General features: G+C 41.3%; 1 protein-coding gene across 1 annotated transcript in view; it reads right to left on the bottom strand.

Annotated features, from left to right (window-relative positions):
- Positions 1-22,362, bottom strand: part of LOC117567051 (hornerin) — a 110,752-nt gene that overhangs the window by 14,954 nt on the left and 73,436 nt on the right. The window contains exons 3-5 of the mRNA XM_034246778.2: positions 12,215-12,308; positions 2,884-3,588; positions 188-2,065 (exon numbers count right to left, since the gene is read on the bottom strand). Of these exons, the coding sequence (XP_034102669.1) occupies positions 239-2,065; positions 2,884-3,480 (2,424 nt within the window). The 5' untranslated portion in view covers positions 3,481-3,588; positions 12,215-12,308 and the 3' untranslated portion in view covers positions 188-238. The remainder of the gene's footprint in view (positions 1-187; positions 2,066-2,883; positions 3,589-12,214; positions 12,309-22,362) is intronic.

The raw sequence follows: 22,362 nt of genomic DNA, 5'->3' as shown, positions 1-22,362 counted from the left end.
GTCCCCGGACTTGAACCGAGATGTGCAAGTCAAACGACGCATCAAAATGTAAGCGATCTTTTCACACATCAATAAATATACATATGCATATATATGTATGTATATGTAATCTCATATTAATAAATTTACAAATATTTTCTGTCTTATTTTATAGTTTTCGAATGGCATCCAAAAAAAGAATACTCACCATAACAATGCTCCATTTCTTGCAAATGTGTCGCAGGGCCTTTTTGTAGCATCACGGTTTCATGGTCCAGAAATTCTTTTTGGGTTTCGCGCCAGTCGCCATGGCAGCAACGGCCACAGCTCCATTTCCGGAACCAGATCCCGCAGTCGAGGCCATCGAGCGTCCCGAGGCCCGCTGTTGATCCGCCGAGCAACGACGCTGATAGTTGAAGGGGGAGACGGACGCCGCCGACTCCGGCAGGGCACCGACCATGGCCATGTTCATGGCTATGCCTGGGGTCATGGTCATGGGCATACCGCCCATCGGCATGCCTGCCATGCCACCGATGCCACCCAGACCCATGCCAGCAATGCCCTGATCCTCGCCACAGCTGGCCATGCTGCTCTTCGATGTGGATGTGCCCGATGCGGTCGAGGATCGACAGCTGCGATTCAGATTGTGCGGCAGTGTGTGTATGTGATTATTATTGTTGCTGTTGCTTCCTCCGCCTCCGCCTCCTCCGTTGTTGTTATTGTGACTCTGGCTCTGGCTCTGACTATGGCTGTGGTGATTATGGCTGTGGCTGTGGCTGGTGGGCGTGCCCGTTTTATAGTAGCGCAGACTCTCATTGTAGCTGGCGCCGCTACTGCTGCCGCTGCCACTGAAGCCGCTGTCCAGGTCGCCCTCATCGAACTCCGGATTGATGCAGCTGCTATGCGCATGATCCTTCAGCTCCATGCTGTTTAATGTGCTCGACAGATTCTCCAAGCTGGCATGCGATGCCGAGCTTGAATTGGATGCGGCACTTGTCGCCGCACCGCCCAGCAAACCGCCGCGACGTGGCCGCTGGCCTGTGGCCAGCACTTGATTCTTGGCCGCCTGTGCGGACGATGACGACGACGACGAGCTGTTGCCCATGGCACCCATGCCCATGCCAGCCATGCCACCCATGCCCCCCATTCCCATTCCCATGCTCATGCCCATTCCCATGCCAAAGCCGCTGTTGCTGCCACTTCCACTGCCACTGCCGCTTCCGCTGCTGTGACTTGTGGTTGGCGCCTCGTGCTGCACATCGCTGGAACTGGCGCTGGCGCTGGCCGGTCCGCCGTGGCTGGGACTGATGTCGGGCGGCGTGGGCGGCATGATCAGGGCCTCCAGCGACAGATTCAATTCGTCGAGCACCCGGAAGTGATTGTGCTGCACACGACGCAGCTCCTCCTTGACATTGCCCGAACCAGAGCTGGCGATCCGATTGTCGGATAGCACCTTGCGTATCTTCTGATCGCTGACCTCCTCGTACAGATTCTCGGTGGTGCCGTAGCGTGTGGTGTACGTGTGACGATCCCGCTCCTCGGCGCTGGGTGACGACGATGTCGATTGGCCGCTGTGCGACGATGACTTTGAGCGAAAACTCTTCGCCAGCAGGGCGCGTATCGAGTTGCGTGGCGGACTCTTTGAGTGTGGATGCGGCTGCGGCTGCTGCTGTTGATGGTGATGGTTATTGTGATGGTGACCGTTGCCCTGGGCGGGCACATTCGTATGACATTTGGCTGCCCCGGGTTCGTAGTAAGCATACGAGTACACATGATTGAATGGTGCTCCGGCTGCAGCTGCTGCTGCTCCTCCTCCTCCTCCACCTCCGCCGCTTCCGCTGGCTGTGCTGCTGCCGCCAGCTGCGCCGCCTCCGCCGTTGAAGGCCACGTGCAGCGAGGGCGTCGAGGACATGCCCAACGAGCCGGAGCCAGCGCCGTGCGAGGGCGTGGCACTGCTGCTGCTGGGCGTCATGACGCCAGCGGCGAAGCCATAGTCCAGCGAGGAGGTCGACGACGACGACTGTGTGTTCGTGGTGGGCTCAAAGCGCTCCATAGTGGCGGCGATGTTCTTACGCGACCACTTCACCTGTGCCCAGGAAGGAGAGGAAGATGAAGATTGAGAAAACAGTGTGAATAATTTGAAGACATTGCTTGAAAGGTGAGTGGAAGTTAAGTGAGGGCGTTACAGAATGAGCATAAAGAGAATTAAGGTGATGAGTGAACGAGTTATGAAGACAAGATGAAGGGGTAGAAAAAGAAGGAATATAAGGAGATAAGAACATATATGGGAAGGAGCGAAGAGCAACGCTTAAGGAATATAAGATGAAAGAGAGACCTGAATAAGCACAGTTCAATGGGGAAGGTCAACTTCTGATCGCAAGAGAAGTAAAAGTAAACAAGTTTCAAATGAAACAACAGCGAATCGTTAAGAATAGAAAAGGCGAAAGTAAGATAACACAAAAAGAGATCAATAAATGAAAGAAAAGGGGGGAGGGAATATATAAGGAAATAAAAACAAAGAAACAAGTCAACAGAAGCAAAGACTAAACAATTGGGCATGAAACAAAAAACTAAAAACGTTTAAGGATAGAGATAGAAAAGTGAAAGGAAAATTCGAAATGAATGTAGTGCGGGTTAAACAGATGTGGAATCAATAAAAATTAAAGGTAATGTGAAGAATAAAATGGGAAAAATTTAAGAATAGAATGTGAGAGAATAGATGATTAGAGGTAAGCGATCAAGAGTCAAAAGAGATATGCAACTTAGTCATTCAAGTAGTTAAGGATGGGAAATTAATGAACAGCAAGCAAGACAGATTGCGATGCAATAAAGGAAAAAATATAGAAAACAGGAAGAAGGAAATAGGTAGCAAATAAAAATATATAATCCCAATGACAATCTTACCTGCTGCTCCACATCCATCTTGTGATTGCTGCGTCGACTGTGGCCGCGACGTCGTCGCTCCGTGAATGCCTCCCCGTGGCTACCTTGCAGCAGGAGCAGCTCCCCGTTTTGCTGTGACGATGAAGACGAGGATGATGGCGGTGCTGGCATGCAGAACTCAATGCTATCCATGTCATCGGGGAATATGAGATCGCCGCGATGGCCACCCTGATGGTGATGTCCCAATGTGGCGGCGCCATGTCCCATGCCCATCGCCATATTCATGCCCATGTTGATGCCATGTCCATGTGAGGCATGACCATGACCTGGATGTCCCGGATGGCCATGCCCATGTCCGTGGCCACTCATGGTCAGCGCCTGGTTGCGCTGCAGATGTCGCATCGAGCCGTGTCCCGGTGCACTGTGCACAGCCACCGCGGTGGTTTGTCCCGACAGCAACTGTTGCTGCTGCTGCTGTTGTTGCTGTTGCTGGGGCGGCGGATAATCGGAGGGCGGTGGCGGCGCAAAGCTGGCGAATTGCGGCGACACACAACGGTTTTGGAACTTGGTTGCGGCAGCGGCGGCGGCGGCATTGCTGCTGGCGCTGGCCGGATACATGTTGCTGCTGCTGCTGCTGTTGATGATGATGGGGACACTCAGGTATTCCGGTATCGGTTACACTAACGACACTCGCGATACTCAAGCGCTGACAAAGAAGCGCATCATCTGCGGGAGAGAAGAGATGAGAAGAGAAAACAAAGCCATTAATCAGCGTTGGGAATTGAAAGCGTTACGAATGCGCATGCGGGCGGATGGGCCAAGCAAAGCGAAGCAGAGCGGAGTAGAGCAGACACACTCACTCCACACACTCACACACACACACACACACACACACACACAGAGAGAGAACGACACATGACTGACATGCCATGCCGAAATCCCACAAATAAAAGCTGGAATTATGAGCTTTGCCCATCCAGACGAGCCAACGGGGGGGAAGAGAGCACCCAAAAACCAAAAAAAAAAGAAAAGAGGAGCGGACTCCTCGACTTCAATCCCAATCCCAATTTATTTATGCGACCGCCAAACAAAACATTGTTGCCGCCACAACAACAGCAACAACAACAGCAATAAGCACAACAGAGCAACACGCATGTAAAACATTTGGCGTTGGCATGCCAAGAGTCCCAGTTCTCAGCTCTTAGCTCTTAGCTCTCAGAGTTCCCAGTTAGCAGAGTTCCCTGCGCCTCTCTCTCCCCTTATTCCTTCCACTGGCAGTTCACAGGGCTCAGTAGCATTTGCCTGGCCACTCGACGAATGCCATAAAACAGCATTAAAGCTATTAACAGCCACCGAGCTGAGGCAAAACTTTTACCATACCCTGCACAATTGCTGCTGCTAGTGGAGGGAGTATGCATTCATAATTCTAAATGACACACAAAACTTGGCTGCAGAGTTGCGTAACATATTTATCGATAGTAACTCTGCTATCGATATTATTGACTGATTCCTTATGAAGTTTTGAAGGGAAATCATTATAGGACAATTTATAATATTCTACAAATTAGAAAGTGACATATATAAATAAATATTATAAAAATCTAATCTGTTTTTAGCATCCTAATAATCAATTATTGTGCTTCAAGGAATTTATCTTGTTATTTTAAACATCAAAAGTCTTGCGTTGAATTGGGAATCATTATAATAAGCATATAATTATAGTTGTAATACATTTCGATTTATTTGAAATAATCATAAGGATATGAAACTTCATTGTCTGTAATTCAACAATAAGCATACAATTCGAATTGAAGCTAATAAATTAACTATTAAGAAATATAACAAATAATTAATTTCTTTAAAGACATATTGCTGAAGCTGAATTTTTTACCCAGGAGTTTATTTCTGATTTACATATCAAATTAATTATGATTTGTACTAGAAATTTCTAAAATATAAGTTCTTTATTGCAAGACTTTGAATTGTGGAAACCTCAAAAAATAACTATTCTCAGATGACATACACTTAGCAAGCCAACATGGTGTAGATCAGTCTAGGGTATCTGGCAGTCTGTCACCTTGTCTGCTTTTGCTGTGCATGTGTGACTGATAGCAGAACCAAAAAAAAAAAAAAAAAAAACTGACATCTTCCCACTGTTTCTTCTTTTGCTTCATGCCTGAGCCGCTTTACCGTCGCTCCCTCTTACTGTCCCTCCCTCTGCTCTCCGCACTCAGCACTCTGCACTTCGCTATCCCTCCTCTCTCCTTCCAAGCATCGGTTGGTAATCCGCTGACTCGCCGCTGGCCACCCACTTTTATGAGCGTGACCATAAATCAATCAGAGCACAGAAGGCGCATACAGATCCCCTTTATGGGCAGCAAGCAAAGAGCTAATCCTTGAGGCAGCCAGCAGAGAGCAGAGAGAAGGAGAAACGGAAGAACGAGACTGAAGCATGGCCTGCCACAAGGCCAAGTCGCAGAGTCAGCAGCAGCAGCAATTGAAATGTGCTGCAATTGCGCTGGCATTAAGTTTGCAACAGAAACTCCGATTTCAAATTGCAGATTTGTTCCCTTTCCACCTAACCAACTATCTATCTATCTATCGCAGTATAACTCGTCTATTCTGTTTTTTATTTCGCTTTGTTTTTTGGGCATTCGCAGCAATAACGAACTACAAACAAAGCGAGGGAGAAAGGCAGAGAGAGAGACAGAGACAACAGGCAATCATTTTTCTCCCACGCTGATTGATATATCAAATTGATAGCCGTGGCCATGGCTAAAATGTTGTAGCTGCTTTTATTATGGCACTGCCTTCCTTTCCCCTTCTCCACTCACACTCACTCACTCACTAAACTAAAACTGGACGTTGCTTTTGTGTTGAGCCAACTGCGTATTCGCCTCGTTGTATTTTTTGTCGGCTTTATTTTTGGGCCGCTTTTGTTTTAGGCGATTGCATTTCACATGCAAATTTTAACGAGTTGTTTGTGGTCTTGCATAGACATTTCACTAGCAATAGCAACAGCAACAGCAACAGCTAGTCAACAATTGGCGTTTATTTGTAGGCAACATTTTGATTTGGCTGATTGAGTTTGGCGAGCACAAAAAACTAAAGAAAATATAAACAACAACACGAAAGCACTCCAGCAACTTTTGCACACAAATGAATATTTCAATTAGGTCCGAAATGTAAAAGAATAAAACAAGTTAGATGGCTTCAGTTGAGTGTGATCGACTGTGAGATACTCGTTACTCAATTTCAATAAAAAATACAGCGTAAAGCGTTATCGTTATTATAATATATTAAATAAATATTAAATATATTATTAAATAAGCATACCGAAAAAATCAAATATGCTGAATTGGTATACCGAAAACATACTAAAATATACCAAATGATAACGCACTGCAGAGGCGGTATTATCGATAAAATATACAATATAAATACACCGACAAGATGCGGAAATATACCAAATTAATATACTGAAAGGCAAACTTTGCTAAATTAATATACCGAAAAAATACTTAAATATACCAAACATTAAAGCGTTGCATGGGTGGCTTTATCGATAAACCATATAAATATACCGAAAACATGTGTAATCATGCAAATTTCATATACCAAAAATACGTAAAATATACAAATGCTTTATTCAAGTCATAAAATACATTGTGTTTGCATATTACTGTTATTACCTATAATACCTTTGTTCATTAAGGATAGGCGAGTATAGAAAAAGGAAAAACTAAATCGCTATTGCTAAATGTGAGGGGAAATTCATAAAGTTTAGGCAAATAACTTCTTTAAAGCGAAATTAAAGCGTTGTTCTGCAGTTGACATCAGTTCCATGAATACACACATGTTTTTTTAGGGTGTTTTACATTTTTTAATTTATTACTTGTGCTATGTAGCGATGCAGATGTGCAAATTTTAAAATTTTAATACACATATTTGTTTTGATGCTGTTTTAATTAAAGCAATCACACGAGTTAATTAAAAGACTTAATTGAGTCGGACATGGGTTCAATTTAATCCACTCCCGAAAAACTATAGTAATGAAAGTATCAGCACTTTAAATATTTGAAAAACTTTTTGCTAAACTTTGCCAAATACAAATTTCAATTTCAATATAGTGCAATATTTTTACAAAGTTTTTTCAACTGCTGTATTTTCTTTTCATTCAAATCAAGTTGGCAGCATTGTTAATTATCGATTGCCATCGATAACTTTACCGGACTTGTTCTCATTCCGATTCTCATTCTTTAGTCTATCTCTTCTATGCCAGCTTGTGGGTGTGTGTGTGTGTGGGCGTTGCGTTTAAGCAAAGCAATTTAGCTGTGGCTCTATCGTTTAATGTTTTTTCTTTTAGTTTTTTTTTCCAGCTGCAACAGCAACAGCAACGGCAACGGCAGCAGCTGCATGTATTAAATGGCCAGAGCACAGCATGTGTTGCCAGTGAAACGAATGAACGAGTGAACGACTACGACTACGAGTATCTTGTATCTTGTATCTTATGGATACACGAGATGGTGGCGGCTGTTGGCCAATTCGATTTCATGCAGCAATTCAATTTCGCCTTCATCGTTGCCGTTGCTGTTGCCAGTACCGAATTGCCATTGCAATTGCAATTGCGATTGCGATTTGTCGATGTGCTTGAAAAAGCAAAAGTAGCCCAAGGATAGCCCAAAGCGGGCAACAGGTTTTTGCCATTGAAAGTCAATCAAAGAGTCGCCAAACTCAAATGAATTGCCAGACATCCAGTCTCCATCTGCCATTTATCTACTTCACTAGTCACTGTCACTCTCTCTCTCTCTCTCTCTCTGTTTCTGCCTCTGTCTATCTGTATTTGTATCTCACTTTGCTTATCAGCGACGTGCGACTCATTAACACATTTTGTGCATGTTGCACATCATTAAGAGACCCAAAAAACACCCACGAGTCTACCCTAAAACTGTAAAACTTTAACTGGAAAATGTTACGCATGTATTGTTGTTTGTCGTCGTCGCAACAACACTCGACATTCGGCTTTCAGATTGTAGCATGTCGCATGTGGCATGCACCATGTTCCATTATGTCGAACACAATGCTTTTCCGACACGTGCCCCACGCAGCCAACTCTTCACATAATGCCACTCGCAACTCGCAATTTGTTTTCGAAATTCGCATACACACCAAAATCTATTCAATTCAATGTCAAGCGAACGCTGCTCATTTACTAATTGATTGAATTATGATGTCATTCAGTCAGTCAGCGAGTCAGGCTTTCAATCAGTCAGTTAATGTAAGCCAACTAGGTTTTTAGTTATTTTGATCACTCAGTTGACAATTTAGATAACCAATCGGTCTATTCCTACTTCAATCATCTAATAAATCGCTCATTCAATCAGTTATTCAGTTCAATCAATCAATCAATTCAATTCAATAATCTAGTAAAATATTCATTCAATCAATCATACATTTCGTCACTCCTTCAGTCAGTTAGTTCTTTTGCTAGTCTATCATTCAATCAGTAACAATTAACAAATCAATCAGTCGCCGCAATAAAATCTCTTAGCAAATAATTTATTTAATCAGTACTTTATTCTATGCAATTGAAGTTTCTGTCAATCCTTTAGTTAGTTTTTCCATTTACTAGTCTAACAAGTATTCAATCATTAAGTCAGTTAAGTCAATCATTCATTTCGAAGTTCAATCATTTTAATCTATATAAGTAATCATAATTAAGTGTTTTACATGTATTATTATTGTTAAGCTCATCATTTAGTATATCATGCATTCAGTCGTTTGGGATGCTGGTTAATCAATCAATCACCTAGTAATTGAATTATTAAGTATATTAAATCCTTCAGTCAGTAAGTCATTTCGATCACACATCAAGTAAATCAATAGTTTTTCACATTTACTAGTCCATTTTATTTATTCAATCAGTTTTTATTCTATGCAAGAATAATTTCTTTCAATCACTTAGTTAGTTTTTTAATTTTCTAGTCCATCAACTATTCAATCTTTTAGTCAGTTAATTAATCTTTAATTATATTATATCCTTCAGTCAATAAGCCAAGCATTTTAATTGCGCTTATAGTTAATGAATCGATTGTTTTTCACTTTTATAAGTTAGTCATTTCCATCACACTTTAAGTTAATCAATCGTTAGTTTTTCATATTCATTAGTCATTCGTTCAGTCAGTCAATCATTTACTAAGGCAGTCATACAGTCGCTCACATTCAGAGAGTTCGACATTCATTTACCTTGCCTCTGAAAATTGGCCAATTGGGCCATTCACTCTATTGGCCAGTGAACAGCAAACAGCAAACAGTCAACAGCCAAGAGCCCAAGAGGCAACTAGCCAACTGGCAAAGGAAACACAAAAGCTGAGACGAGGATCGGCACACGGCGCCGCAAGGTACTTCATTTTGTGGCACGCAGCAGGCAGCATGCAGCATGCCTCTCCACGTAATGACTTTAATTAACATATGTACATCAGCTGGAGTTGCTGTTGCTGTTGTTGTTCTGTTCTTGCTGCTTGTGGCATGCTTTTGGGTGGCTCAACTTGGTCTGTTTGCCTCGCCAGTGTGGGCGGGTTGCAAGTGGCTGGCTCGAGTGGAAGTTTTGGCACAATACAACAGCAGCAGCAGCAGCAGCGAAATGTGTGCCACACCAAACAGCAGCAACAACAAGAGCAGCATGAACTACGAGTATTTAATGAAAGCGAAATTCGCGCATGTGTTTTTCTTTTGCAGCTTTTCGTTTTTTGCGCAGCCTGCTTTATTTGCCTGTTTGTCTGTTTTCATTTTCTCTTGGTCGATTTCATTATTTTATAAATACTCGTTTGCTGAATGAGTGCAACATGAATGACTGCATGAATGCATATTGCAATTCGACTTGCAACATTTATTTCTCTTTAACCTGATTGATTGATGTGCTGCTGCAGCGAGTGATTGACAGACAGACAGACACACAGAAAGACAGATAAACCAGCTCAATTGCTGACGCCCTTAATACTCTAGCAAAAGCTTTTATAATTTCTCATATACATACTATATGAATTCTTAATCAGCAGAATATGTGCTGAATTAATCCAACCGTCTGTCTGTCTGTCTGTCCTGTGTTTTCTGTTCAAATTACTCATTCAGTTTGGCAGCTATTCTAATGAAATTTGGCATAGATATGTATTTTTGTAAAACTTAGTGATTGGAATTAGTTTTAGTCGCTTCTTTTATCCCATTTTTGTATTTTTAAGTTTAGCAATGAAATGGTATATTAAAGTATTGCCTGACTTTGCTTCGCTTTCCTTTCCAATCTTTGTATTTTAGAGTTTCTTAAAATTTCCTCTCTCTCTCTTTTTGCATGGATGCTTGTCTAGCCCAATCAACTCAAATCCCAAATCAATCTATTCAACTCTTACTTGAGGTAATAATTCGCTCTAATTTGCATTAACTTTTGGCGCTCAGTGTACATTGAGTTTTCCTAGAATGCAAATCCAAGACGAAAATACAAAATGGAATCCTTTATCAACACTAACTTGTTGTTGCTAGTGTCGAGTCTAATATGTCGCACACACACACACACACACACACACACACAGACACACACACAGACACACACACACATATACATATGTATATATGGTCCTCCCATTGTTTTGATGCTTTTCCCGCCAGCACCAAAAACAAAAAAAGAACAAGAAAAAAAGCTGAGGAAAAAGCAAAGAAATGGCAAATCTAACCAAATGCCAACACAAATTTTGTTTGCGCTTTGTATTAGGTTGACAAAAATCAACACCCGGACAGACAGACAGACAACCGGACGGACGGACAGACAGACGGCAGGCGGCAGGATGTCGTTGTTGCTGTAGCTTCTCCGGGGGCTTTCCCTCAATCAGAAGTCAGCGAGCGTGAGCACACGAGAAGTGGGGAGAGAGAGAGAGAGAGAGAGGATGAGGATGAGGCTGAGACTGTGACTGAGGGAGGGGAAACAAGAGAGAGATTTATGTTGCCAAAACCTCCCACACACATAACCGCGCCATGAAGATGTGCTCCAGACGCAGGCGGAAAGCGAAGAGGTAATTGTGTGTGTGTGTGTGTGTGTGTGGGGATTGGGCTTAGCTGTTTGTCTTTCGCAAATGTTGACAATATTTTGCGATAAAAGGTGAATTTATTAGCACTCCTCTCAGACAGGCGGAGAGGAGTTCGTCTTTTTGTTTCAAATTATGGTCACCATAACATATTGTCTGGCTCCCTGTCTCCCTGTCTCGCTCTCTCTCTCTCTCCCTCGCTTCCTCTTACGCAACTCTTGCAACTTGTGGCCAGCGACAAATTTCAGGTTTATTTCGAGCGAGCGAGTTGCTTTTCCCACCTTTGGCCCAATTCTTATCGTAGGCGCTGCAATTTAAAACACATTTTCGATGGGATTAAAATCTTGACAAATCATAAACAAAACGTCGAGCGGCGACGCAAAGAGGTAAAGAGGCAGCTGCATGGCCAGCACGCAATTACGGATACATTCGTATCTGCATCTGTATCTGGGGTAAATGTATCTGTATCTGTGCCGTCGACTGTTGACTGATTTAGTTGGCCTAACAAAAGGCCGCAGATACAGAGAGAGAGAGAGAGAGAGGGAGAGACGTGGAGCCCAACCACAGACAATGACAATAAAATGCCACACACACAAAGCAGCTCAGATGCATATCTGTGCGAGCGAGACAGCGACAAAAGAGAAAGAGAGAGAGAGGGAGAGCAGCTATTAGGTGGAAATACGCTTGCAGCTTCATTTGACCCCAGCGACACTTTATGAAATAGAAAATGAAAATCTTCAGTTACATCTTGAGAGAGTGAGGGAATTGGAGAGAAGAATGGAGACAGGGAGGGGGGACAGTTCCATAATGCGTGCGGCAGCCGCATAAAAGCTACAAGATACGCATCTTTCGGATTGTTGCTCTCGAATTTTTAAGCCGATTTTTGGTTGACTTTGGCTGCGACATAAAATACAATAAAACTGAGATAAAAAAATAATAAAAAGGAGGCGGGGGTCAGCACAAGAGGAGGTCGCTGGCGTGCGGGGAGGGGGGAGTAGAGGGAACAAACTGACAACGTTTTCAACGCATGTCAATGTCGACATTTTGAAATTCCAATAAGTTTACTGCTTGCTATTGTTGTTGTTGTTGTTGCTGTCATTGTTGTGATGCTCTTTGATAAAACGGTAAAATAAACCAAGTGTACACACACACACACACACACACACACACACACACACACACACACACACACACACACACACACACACACACACACACACACACACACACACACACACGTGTAAGTAAGGCCAGTATATATGTAGATATGCTCAACTTACCAACTAGCTGAAAAGCCAAGTTTTGCGATATGAGTTGAGAGTCCTGCTGCTGCTTCTTGTCCTTTGAGTGTTTATGAATATGGAAATATGTGAGCTGCAAAGAGATAGAGAAAAGGAAAATAATTTAATTAGCATGCGTATACTTGCAGCACCCACTGTGTGCCAAAGCCAAAGCCAAAGGGATCAAGTGAACTGTAACTGTAACTGTAACTCGAATTGCAAGAGAATCAGCAAAACTACACAAAAAAAAAAAAACTACAGCAAATTGAAGATGTCAGATGTGCAAGATTTTTTTTGGGTAGCTACAAAATTGAGTTATTTAAATATGATGACAGCAGACCCACACAGACACACACATACATAAGTGCAGCTTACAGTGGCTGTCAATAGCATGCGCCCAACTAGGCAACGAGGCAACTCTTGCAAAAGTTGTCAAGAAAACACTCTCTCAACATCCTTCAGTTCTCCAATTGCATGCGTAATTAAATGTTAGCCCAAACTCGAAAAGTTCTCATCTCTCTCTTTCTCTCTCTCTCTCTCTCTCTGTCTCTCTCGCTCGAGTAGTTCATGTCAATTAGTTTTTGAATATCCGAATACTTTATGCCTCACTTTGTGATTGACATTTGAACGAGAGAGTGAGAGAGAGAATCTGGTTTTAATTTAACAGATTTTCAGTCACAATTTCATATTGAGTAGTTATTTCTTATCGTAAGCAACATAATTTATGCGGTTCTGACACTTTTGTCGCCTGCACGCCATGTTATCTGCAAAAGCACTTAAAGTGAAAGGGCAAAGAACGCGAAGAGTGTTCAGATTGAGCCGCGTTGGGCTAATAAATTCTTTTTTTGCTCAAATAAGTCCACAAAATAATGTGCCAAAAAAATGGTAAAAAGTGTTGCCACAAGCACCAAAAAAAGAAAAAAAAAAAACGAACATTAAAGAAGAAGCCAAGTAAAGCTCATAAAAAATGTCAGAGCATAGGGTAAGGAGAGAGGGGAAGAGAAGAAGAGAGGAGAGGCAGGCAGTCACAACTCTTTAAGCAGCTTTAAAAACTCGCAGACAAAAGGCAATACTTAGGCTCTTTTTGAAATATGTGACAGGCTGGCGGAGGGAGAAGCATCGCTGCGGCACAGGGTGTCTCGAGTGTCGACTTCGACACTGTGACAGGGTGACCCACTCGAAATATTTCGAAATGGTTTTAATTGAGCGAACTCTGGCAGAGTGTTCCATATTTTTTGTGGAAAAGTTCCGTTGGCAGTTGTGGAAAGTGAAAGCATTCCACAAAGGAAACCAAACGAAACGAAACGAAACGCAACGCGACGAAATGAAACCAAAACCCCAAGCAAAAGTGGTAGCCAAAATGAGGACATCACAGACAGAGAGAAGGAAAGAGAGAGAAAAGTGTGGGAGAGGGACAGAAGGCGTTTGGCAATGGCAATAAAATAAAATAGAATTTTAAACCACAGGCAAACGTGCGTTATTCATTTTTGAATTTATAACACAATTGGGAGACTGTCGTCGTGCCGCGTGCAAAATGCCAAAGGACTCGCAACTCGGAAACAACAACAACAAGGAGAGAACACCAACTAGAAAGGAGTGAAAATGCGCAGCAAAATAAATGCGTGTGGCTCCTTTCGCCGTGTGTGACACATAAAAATAGAAATAAATAAGAATGTGTGTTTCTCTTTTTTTCGTTTCTTTTCTATTTTTTTTTTGGTTGCAGAAACAGGAGCTGTAGCACTGTGTGTGTGTGTGTGGCATAGGAAGGTGAAACGAGAGTCGCAACACTAGAGAGCGAGAGGGAGAAGAAAAAGGTTGGCAGTCAAAGGAAATCGTGTTGTGGCAAATGTGACAAGCTAACGTTGTTGCCACTTCCACAGCGCCTCCTTCCTCTTCCCTTTTCACTCACCTGCCTGCCACCCACCATTTCCTATTCCCATTCCCATTCCCATTCACAGTCAGATTCACATTCACATTCGCATTCGCAAATGACGCGAGTTCACAGAAAATTGTCAAAAATGTAGAAAGAAAGCAAAGGCAACGCAATGAAAGTAACCCACAATAATCATGATGATGATGATGATGATGATGATGATGAGCAGAGAACATGGCAAGTTTGCTTGCTAGCGAGTGCCACTTGCAATAGTATAATAAGTACTCACACTCACATTCGCATTCACATTCGAATGTTTTGTCTAGCAGAAGCGAAAAAAACGTTCAAAGACTTTCACGAATTTAAAGTCGAGTCCTTAAACACACATGTGTATAGCTCATTCAGCTGGAAATCAGAGTGCAAATCACTAAAGCTGATGAATGGAATCAGAGGGCGAGCTTAAAGCGACTTAATGGGATTAGTTTCGTAATCTCTTTAATATATGTCACAAGTTAAAGCTCAATCAATTTACCATAATGCTTGACTTTGAATTGGTTCAATGCTGTTTAAAATGAGCTTTTCAAAATGCACAATCTGAACTGCAATTAAAGCGCTGTTTAAAAAACAAAATAGATAATATTCTATACAGTTCTAATGATTCCTGGTTCGTTGCGATCAGATATAAATTCTAAAACTTATGTTACATATATAATTTTATATGCTGTCGGTGCTTAATTGATTTTGTTGACAATCTGGTATATTTACTACTCTATGGTATATTTTGAATTTAACAGTATATCGATATACCAATTAGAGACTTCGGTATATTTTAGCATTTTCAGTATAATAACTTGGTATTTGGTTGTCAATCTAGTATTTTTAGTACTATAAATATTTAAATTTAATGGAATATCGTTATACCAAATACAGCTTTTAGTATACAAAAGAATATTTTTAAGTATCTAAACTATTGTGTACTCTATGGTATATTTTGAATTTAATATTATATCAATATACCAAATAAAGACCTCAGTATACTTAGTATGTTTTTCAGTATATTAACTTGGTATAATAAAGAATAATACCGCACTGTTTTGCATTTATTGAAAATGGCTTAGCTTTCTTACTAGTTTTTTTATAGGATTCATATATGGTTTAATTTTATATTTTATTTTGCACAAGTTAATTTACTTTATATTCACACTTTGATGTAATTTATTTAGTTTTTGTAGTGGCTACTTAAAGTTTTTTTGTACTATTGATTAATCTAATAATAATTCGTTATTTGAAATGATAAGGTAATCGATTTAACTGGTGAAGAAAAAGCATTTGCTACTTTGAGATGCTGAGATGAAGGAAATGTGAAAAGTTGATTTAATAATTGAACTAAAAATAAAAATTGCGAGGGAATTGTGCCCAATGAGTCATCCAGAGGTATTCAAAGAGTTGTTTACCCCACGACGATGATGATGATGGAACTTGATATGGCAGCAAATTGGTGAGTTTGTCGCTCTAATCAATTTACAATTGTTGTCCAATGATCTGAACTGCAATAATCGTCAGGGCAACCGAACGATTCTGAAGTCCCACAACTACACAAAAGCCCAGAACCCAGAAGGGGCAACTCACTGACTGAGTTCAATGAATGAATGAATGTGTGTGTGTGTGTGTGTGGGTGGGTTGGTGGCACACTCACATAAGAGGGAACCCTTTTTCTTCGCATGAGTCACGTGCAAGGACACTGGCATTGTCCTGCGCCTGTTTACATGCAGATAAAACGCCGCTTTCAACTCACAACAAAATTAAGCATACATAACATGGCATTTTCGCATATGCTAAAAGCAGTTGCGAGTCAGAGTGCGATGCGTTGCGATGTGAGTGCGAGTATTTCCTTTTGAATAAGTTGAGGGTGCACTCATTTTATTTCTTCCAGTACAATCAACCAAGACGATGAATCGACGACGACGACGACCTTGTGCCGAAAAGTTATTGACTGCACACACACACGCGCACACACGCACAGTGCAAATATGTGTGAAATTTATTTGCCACAGCCTGAGATCCTGGCAAGAATACGAATAAATATTCAGGGACGCAGTTAAGGCAACGAGTGCGGACCGGAGGGGAGGGGGTAAGGAGAACAACCCTTTTTTTGCGGGGGTTCTCAAGGGTTGCTTGGCGATTGCGCTGCTCAACTTCGATTACAGGCAGCCCCCAATTTTTGTTGTTTAAAATCACTTGATTGCACAAATGCTCATTGAGCTAATTTTATGTTGTTGCACACACACAAACCCAACACACGCACACACATGCGAATTAAAGACTGGCAACTTGAGCCACGTTTACATTTGATGGGATTCCATTGGCATATGCAAAAACAAAAACAAAAACAAAAAAAAGGGCCAAAGACAAAGGCAAATCCATAGTGAAAGTCAAAGTTAAAGCCAAGGGCTGAGCTAAGAAGCCCTCGGCCAGGCCAGTTTTACCTGTCCGCAAAACTTATTAGCCCCATCAGAATGAATGCTCGACTTGCTGGCAAAATGTGTGTTGATGCGAACTGCCCCGACCCTGCCTATGCCACGCCCCCTGGCCCACTAGTGAAACAACAACAACAACAACAACAACGACGACGGAAAAAGGTGAATGAAAGAAGGAAACACTGATCAAATTACCAGACAACTTTGATTCACTTGATTCCGCATCGTGGTCCTCCTCTTTGCGACTAATTTGAACATGGTTTACTTAAATTAATTACATTGCATGAGTCCACGGTCTGCACAATGGACACACAGAGAATAACTCAAAGCGACCAATTCATTTGCGAGCACTCGAAAATCAACAACAACTACAGCAACAACAACCAGAACTACAAAGGCAACGATCAGAAGTAACAGGTAACAGGTTACAGGAGGTAATACAATCACTTTTGGTACTCTATTCAATTGCTCTTTTGTTCGCACATTCATACAATGCCAATGCGCAATATTTTTCAATTGTTAATTGACATTCATTAAACATTAATTTCACAGAGTTTTGCTACACCCGAATATCAAAAGAGACAACATTAATTGGTGAACTTCTAATGTGTTTGTTTCTACCGCTATCCATAGGATAGAAGAGTATTATAACTTTGTGCAAGTGTTTCTAACAGGTAGAAGGAGGCATCTCAGAGCTCATGATATACATACAATCTTGAACAGCGTCCGTTTGAACACAGCATATTGTTATGTGTATATCGACATACCAAATTTAGAATTCGGTATTATTATCATCATATTAATATGGTATTTCTTTAATATGGTATTTATTTTTATACCAAATTTAGTTTTTGGTATATTTTAGTATTTCCAGTATACTAAATTGGTATTCTTAAAAGTAATACCGCATTACTGTAATTTACTTTTATGTTATACCAAATGTAGCCTTTGGTATTTTTAGTATTTTTCCTTATTAGTAAAGCCGCATTATTTTATTGTTTATATCAAACAGCCTTTAATATATTTAAGTATTTCTTCAGTATATTAAATTGACATTTTTGAAGAGCAATACCGTAATAATTTACTGTTTTTATAGCGGGTATTTCACAGTCGAGCACACTCGGCTGTAGCTTTCCTACTTATTTTCTTCTGCAACTAAACAACATTTTATTCTTTACATTATCTCTACAATTAGCATTCCCAGAGTTAAAAAAGAGATTGAAGAACTAAAAAGTTATTCAACGTATGCTGAGCCTAACTTAAGTCTATTTCGACATATATTAAAGACTTGCCATCGTCATTTTTTAATTAAGAGTTGCTCATTGGATCGCTCTTTAAATAAGTTTGAAATCGAGGTTGAAAATAAAAGTCTATTTTTATATCCCATTTTGATTTAGGAAAAAATAAGGCAGATATTATTTTATTTTGGGTCTGCAATCGCTTTTGCTTTCAAGTCGTTGTATTTATTTGTATTTTTAATGCGATCTCATTAGCTAATTCATTGAAGCAGTTAACTGTAAAATGAACACTCAGAGTGTAATCCCTCTCACCTCTCCCCTCCATTGCCATTGTCAGCATCCGCATCAGCATCTCTTTGGCATTTTGGCAATTAAATCATTTCGGTCATAAATCGAATTTCACTTCACCCACACACACACACACAAACACAGCACGCACATCTCTGCAGTGTTAATCCAATTAACTGGCTTCAAACACATTCCATTCTACCTACAACATAAAAAACAACTAAAAGAAGAAGACAGACAGCACAACAACACGAAAAAAACAACTAAAAACAGTTTCAAAGAAACTCAAACTTCAAGTTTTATAGTTTGTTTTGAGGCTGTTACAAATTTCATACGAAACTTGGCTCAAAACTTTTCGACGGCATTTCATTGGAACAGCTCCAAAAGCACACACACACACACATATATGCGATCAGTGGATCAGGGTGTGGGCGGGGGGCGTGGTGCTCCCTTATAGACAGATTGGCAAAAGGTGGCAGCGGCTGCCCGAAAATGTTTTCATTGATTTTTACGAGCATCAAACGAATCAAATAAATTCATTTTTTCCTCTCTCTCTCTCTTTCGCTCTCTTGCTCGCTTTTCATTTTTATGCGCGACGCTTGGCGCCCAACGTGTGGGGGCTTCTCCCACTATACCAAACGTACATATATATTTCATTTTTTCCCCCGGCTTTCTATTTTTTTTTTCTGGCTGTTTTTTAACAATTTGCGTGTTTTGCAATCACGACAATAACAACAAAATGATCAACAACAAGCGTTCCGTCTGTCCGTCCGTCCGTCGGTCGGTCGCACTATTATTTTAGCTCGACACCCGTTAGTTTTACGACTCCTCCCCTTCCCACCCTGGCCCCGTTTAACGATGCTGTGCTCTCTGCTGTCTGCCACGTTCAATGTTCCCTCCTCCTCTGCCTAGGCACGTGTACGTGTCCTGTGACGTGTCGTAAACGCATCATAAACAGCTGGCACTCCTACAAGTACCGACAGCTAGACAGACAGATAGACAGATGGACGGACGGACGGACGGGCAGACAGATATGCATATATACACACAAATCAACATGTATACAAACACATGCCGTTGCTTTTGCTTTTGCTGTGGCTGGTGCATTATCATCAACATGAAAAAATGCTCATATTTTTTTCACTTTACGCTTTTTTAAACAGTTTTTCCACTGTGCCGCATTATGTTGCAGTCTCAACAATGCTGAATAAATTAAGCGCAAAAACTTCACACAAATTCAACCGAATAAATAACAAAAAACAAAACTTTGTTGAAATATGTGCACAAAAGAATAATCCTTAAAATTAAAAAATATTTGTATATATATATAACTTTTGATGGCTACAATCATTTCTACGGCGCTATATCTGCATGTAGTAGATATAAATTTTCAAATTTAAATTGTGTTGATCTAGCATTGTTTTTATAGTCATTGAGATTAAGTAATAACCAACAAATTTTATCTTAATAAACAATTTCATTATAAAATTTGTGTTTTAGTTTTAATATTCTCCTAAAACCTATCAAAAACATATCTCTAACTATCAAACTTCATATGCAAGCAACAATTTATGATTAAACTATTCAGAAAATAGCAATAATGCATCTTATCTTGGACTATTAAAACTAGATCAAAAGTCTAAAAATCTATTAGTATTATATTTTTAGCTAGCAAACTTGATCTTCATGCGCTAGAACTTACTATGTTATCCCACTTGTCTTAATATGAAATAGTTATTAAAGTTAACAAACTTGATATGCAGTTGAAATAAGTGTTATATGCAAATTGTGTTAAGCATTTCTAGTCCAAATAATATCCAAATTATTTTCTTGTTTGGAATACTTTTATTCACTTTGAACGGTATTTTGTATTTTATTTAATTTGGTCACACTTAAACCCTTATTCATTACTCTTTAGTTGTGTTCTTAAGCTGTTTGTGAATCATAAGTTTTAGATTTCATCAATCTTTAACCAAATAGAATTTTCATAGTGTCTGACAAGTACTTTAAATTTTGAAATTCTCACTTGTTTTGCTTTGCTGGGTATCAAAAAATGCCAAAAAGAAAAATGTGAAAAACATTTGTTGAAAATCGAAGCGATACTTTGTGGAAGTTAACGCTCTTTTGTCTTCTGTCTGCTGCAGACACAGTGGAAACGCTTTATTTTCTGTCAGTCACTGTCGCTGTTTGTTGTTTGCCGTTTGCTGTTGTCGCTGCTGTTGTTGTTGTTGCTGTTGCTGTGGCTGTTGCTGTTGCTTTTGCCGTTTGTTGCCATTGCTGGTGTCTGTGGCAAAGGTTTGATTAGCCATAAAAACGCGCATTTGGTGTCGACGTAGTAAGTACTTGTTTCTATGATTGTTGGTTGCCTGGCATTTTATGTCAATGCTGCCCCCCTCTCTCTCCTCTCTCCTCTCTCCTCTCTCCTCTCCATCGCAGTCCTGCCCCTGCCACATGCCAGCAATTCGTGCCACATTTTTTATGAGCTTTCGTATTTGAAAGTCATAAAATGCATTTTAACAGCTCGCAGCCTCGCTTTCGCTCGCTCCTCCCTCTTTCTCTCTATCTTTCTTTCTCTCTCTGACAGCTGCATGTTTTTCATGTTGTATTAAGAGAGGGCTGCGTCTCCTCATCCGCATCCCCCTCCCTACGTTTCTCTGGTCATCGTGTTGTTGTTATCACATTGGATTGTTATTGTTAGTGTTATTGTTTTGTTTTTGGGAGCATTAAGTTATTATGGTTATGGCCGCTGTGAACTTTAACCCTTGAGGCAGTCACTTGCCCCAGCTGAGCGATGAAGATCTTGGCTGCATCTGCATCTGCAGCTTCCACTTCCAGTTCGCAGTTGCCTTGTTGCCAGTTGCCAAAGTGCAGCCCAATAAAATGTAATTAATTTGCAAAAGTTTTGGCTGAGCCAATAAAGCAAACAGCAGCCGGAGACAGAAGTTGACTTGCAGTCGAACTACGAAATGCAAGTGAAGATGGAGATGGAGACAGAGATGAAGATGTGAATGTGAATGTGGATGTGGATGGCGAGGCAGCAGCTGTAGCTGTAGCTGTAGCTGAAACATTTGCATGCCAAGGATGAGCCAAAAGCCACCAAAAATGCCACAGCAAACTGTGGAAGGCAAACCAAGGGTGGCAAGTTGGAATTGTGGCAAGCAGGCAGGCAGGCAGGCAGGCAGCAGGCAGAGATCAAGGAGCAAAAGCTGTTGCAGGAAACAGAGCTGAGCTCAGCAGCTGCTAGACATGAACTTATAAAAGCTAGCAAAACTCTTGCAGCAGATAAGAGAAGAGAGGCCAGAGGATAGAGGATAGAGGGGCAACTGCGCTGCATTAAAAAGTTAATAAAAGTGGAGCATGCCACAAGTCGTGCCGCAATTTGCGGCAGCTGCCGCTGCAGCTGCAGCTGGCACACAAGGCGCAAGGATATGGATATGAATATAAGTACATAAGTACATACATAATCTGCCACACACTCTGTCTCTATGTGTGTGTGTGTGTGTAGCACGTTATGTGCCGCTGCGGCTGCTAAAAGCTTTGACTAACAGCAGAGAACGAGAACGAGAGAGAAAGACAGAGAGGTGAAAATAAAAGGAAGCTGGAGCTAAAGGAAACTTGTTGCACAAGGTGCCATAAGCTGCGACTTTGACTTACCACTTCCCACTTTCCTTGCCACTTGCTACTTGGGCACGCCCCCTTCTCCTCCGCCACCGCCTTATTAAACACTCCACTCTCCAGCAGCCCTTCCGGTTGCGGTTGCCTTCCGCCTTCCGCCTGCTGCTGTTTCTGCTGCTGCTTACCCAACCAAGTGGCAAACAATTAAAACGCTCAACATTGAACGAAGCTGCGGATTTATCGAGATGTGTGTGTAAGCACATGTATGCCACTGTAGCTGTAACTGTAACTGTAACTGTAACTGTAGCTGCGTAGCTGCAACTGCTGCCAAGTGGCGCCACACTTGTGGTTTAAGGGCATTCCACGTTGCACTTGCTGTTTGCTGCTGCTGCTGCTGCTTCGACTTCATCTCAAGTAATGCGGCCAATTGAAAATGTCGAACAAGTGCCACAACTTCAACTAAAGCAGCAGCTCTCTCTCCCTCACTCTTTCTCTCACGTCTCCCCCCAACGACAGAAGCTAATTAAGAACGCATTAAAAACGATTTGCAGTTCGAGACAGAAAGTGCGAGAGCAATTTGTTCAAACTCAAATAGCGCAGGGAGCAACTCAATTGTACTCGATCTACTCGATACATATAGCACTATATACATGCATG

This window comes from Drosophila albomicans, chromosome X, assembly GCF_009650485.2.
Source record: "Drosophila albomicans strain 15112-1751.03 chromosome X, ASM965048v2, whole genome shotgun sequence".
In the NCBI taxonomy this organism is placed as follows: Eukaryota; Metazoa; Arthropoda; class Insecta; order Diptera; family Drosophilidae; genus Drosophila; species Drosophila albomicans.
Note: the sequence above shows the minus strand (reverse complement) of the source record. Positions and strands in the feature narration are given on the sequence as shown.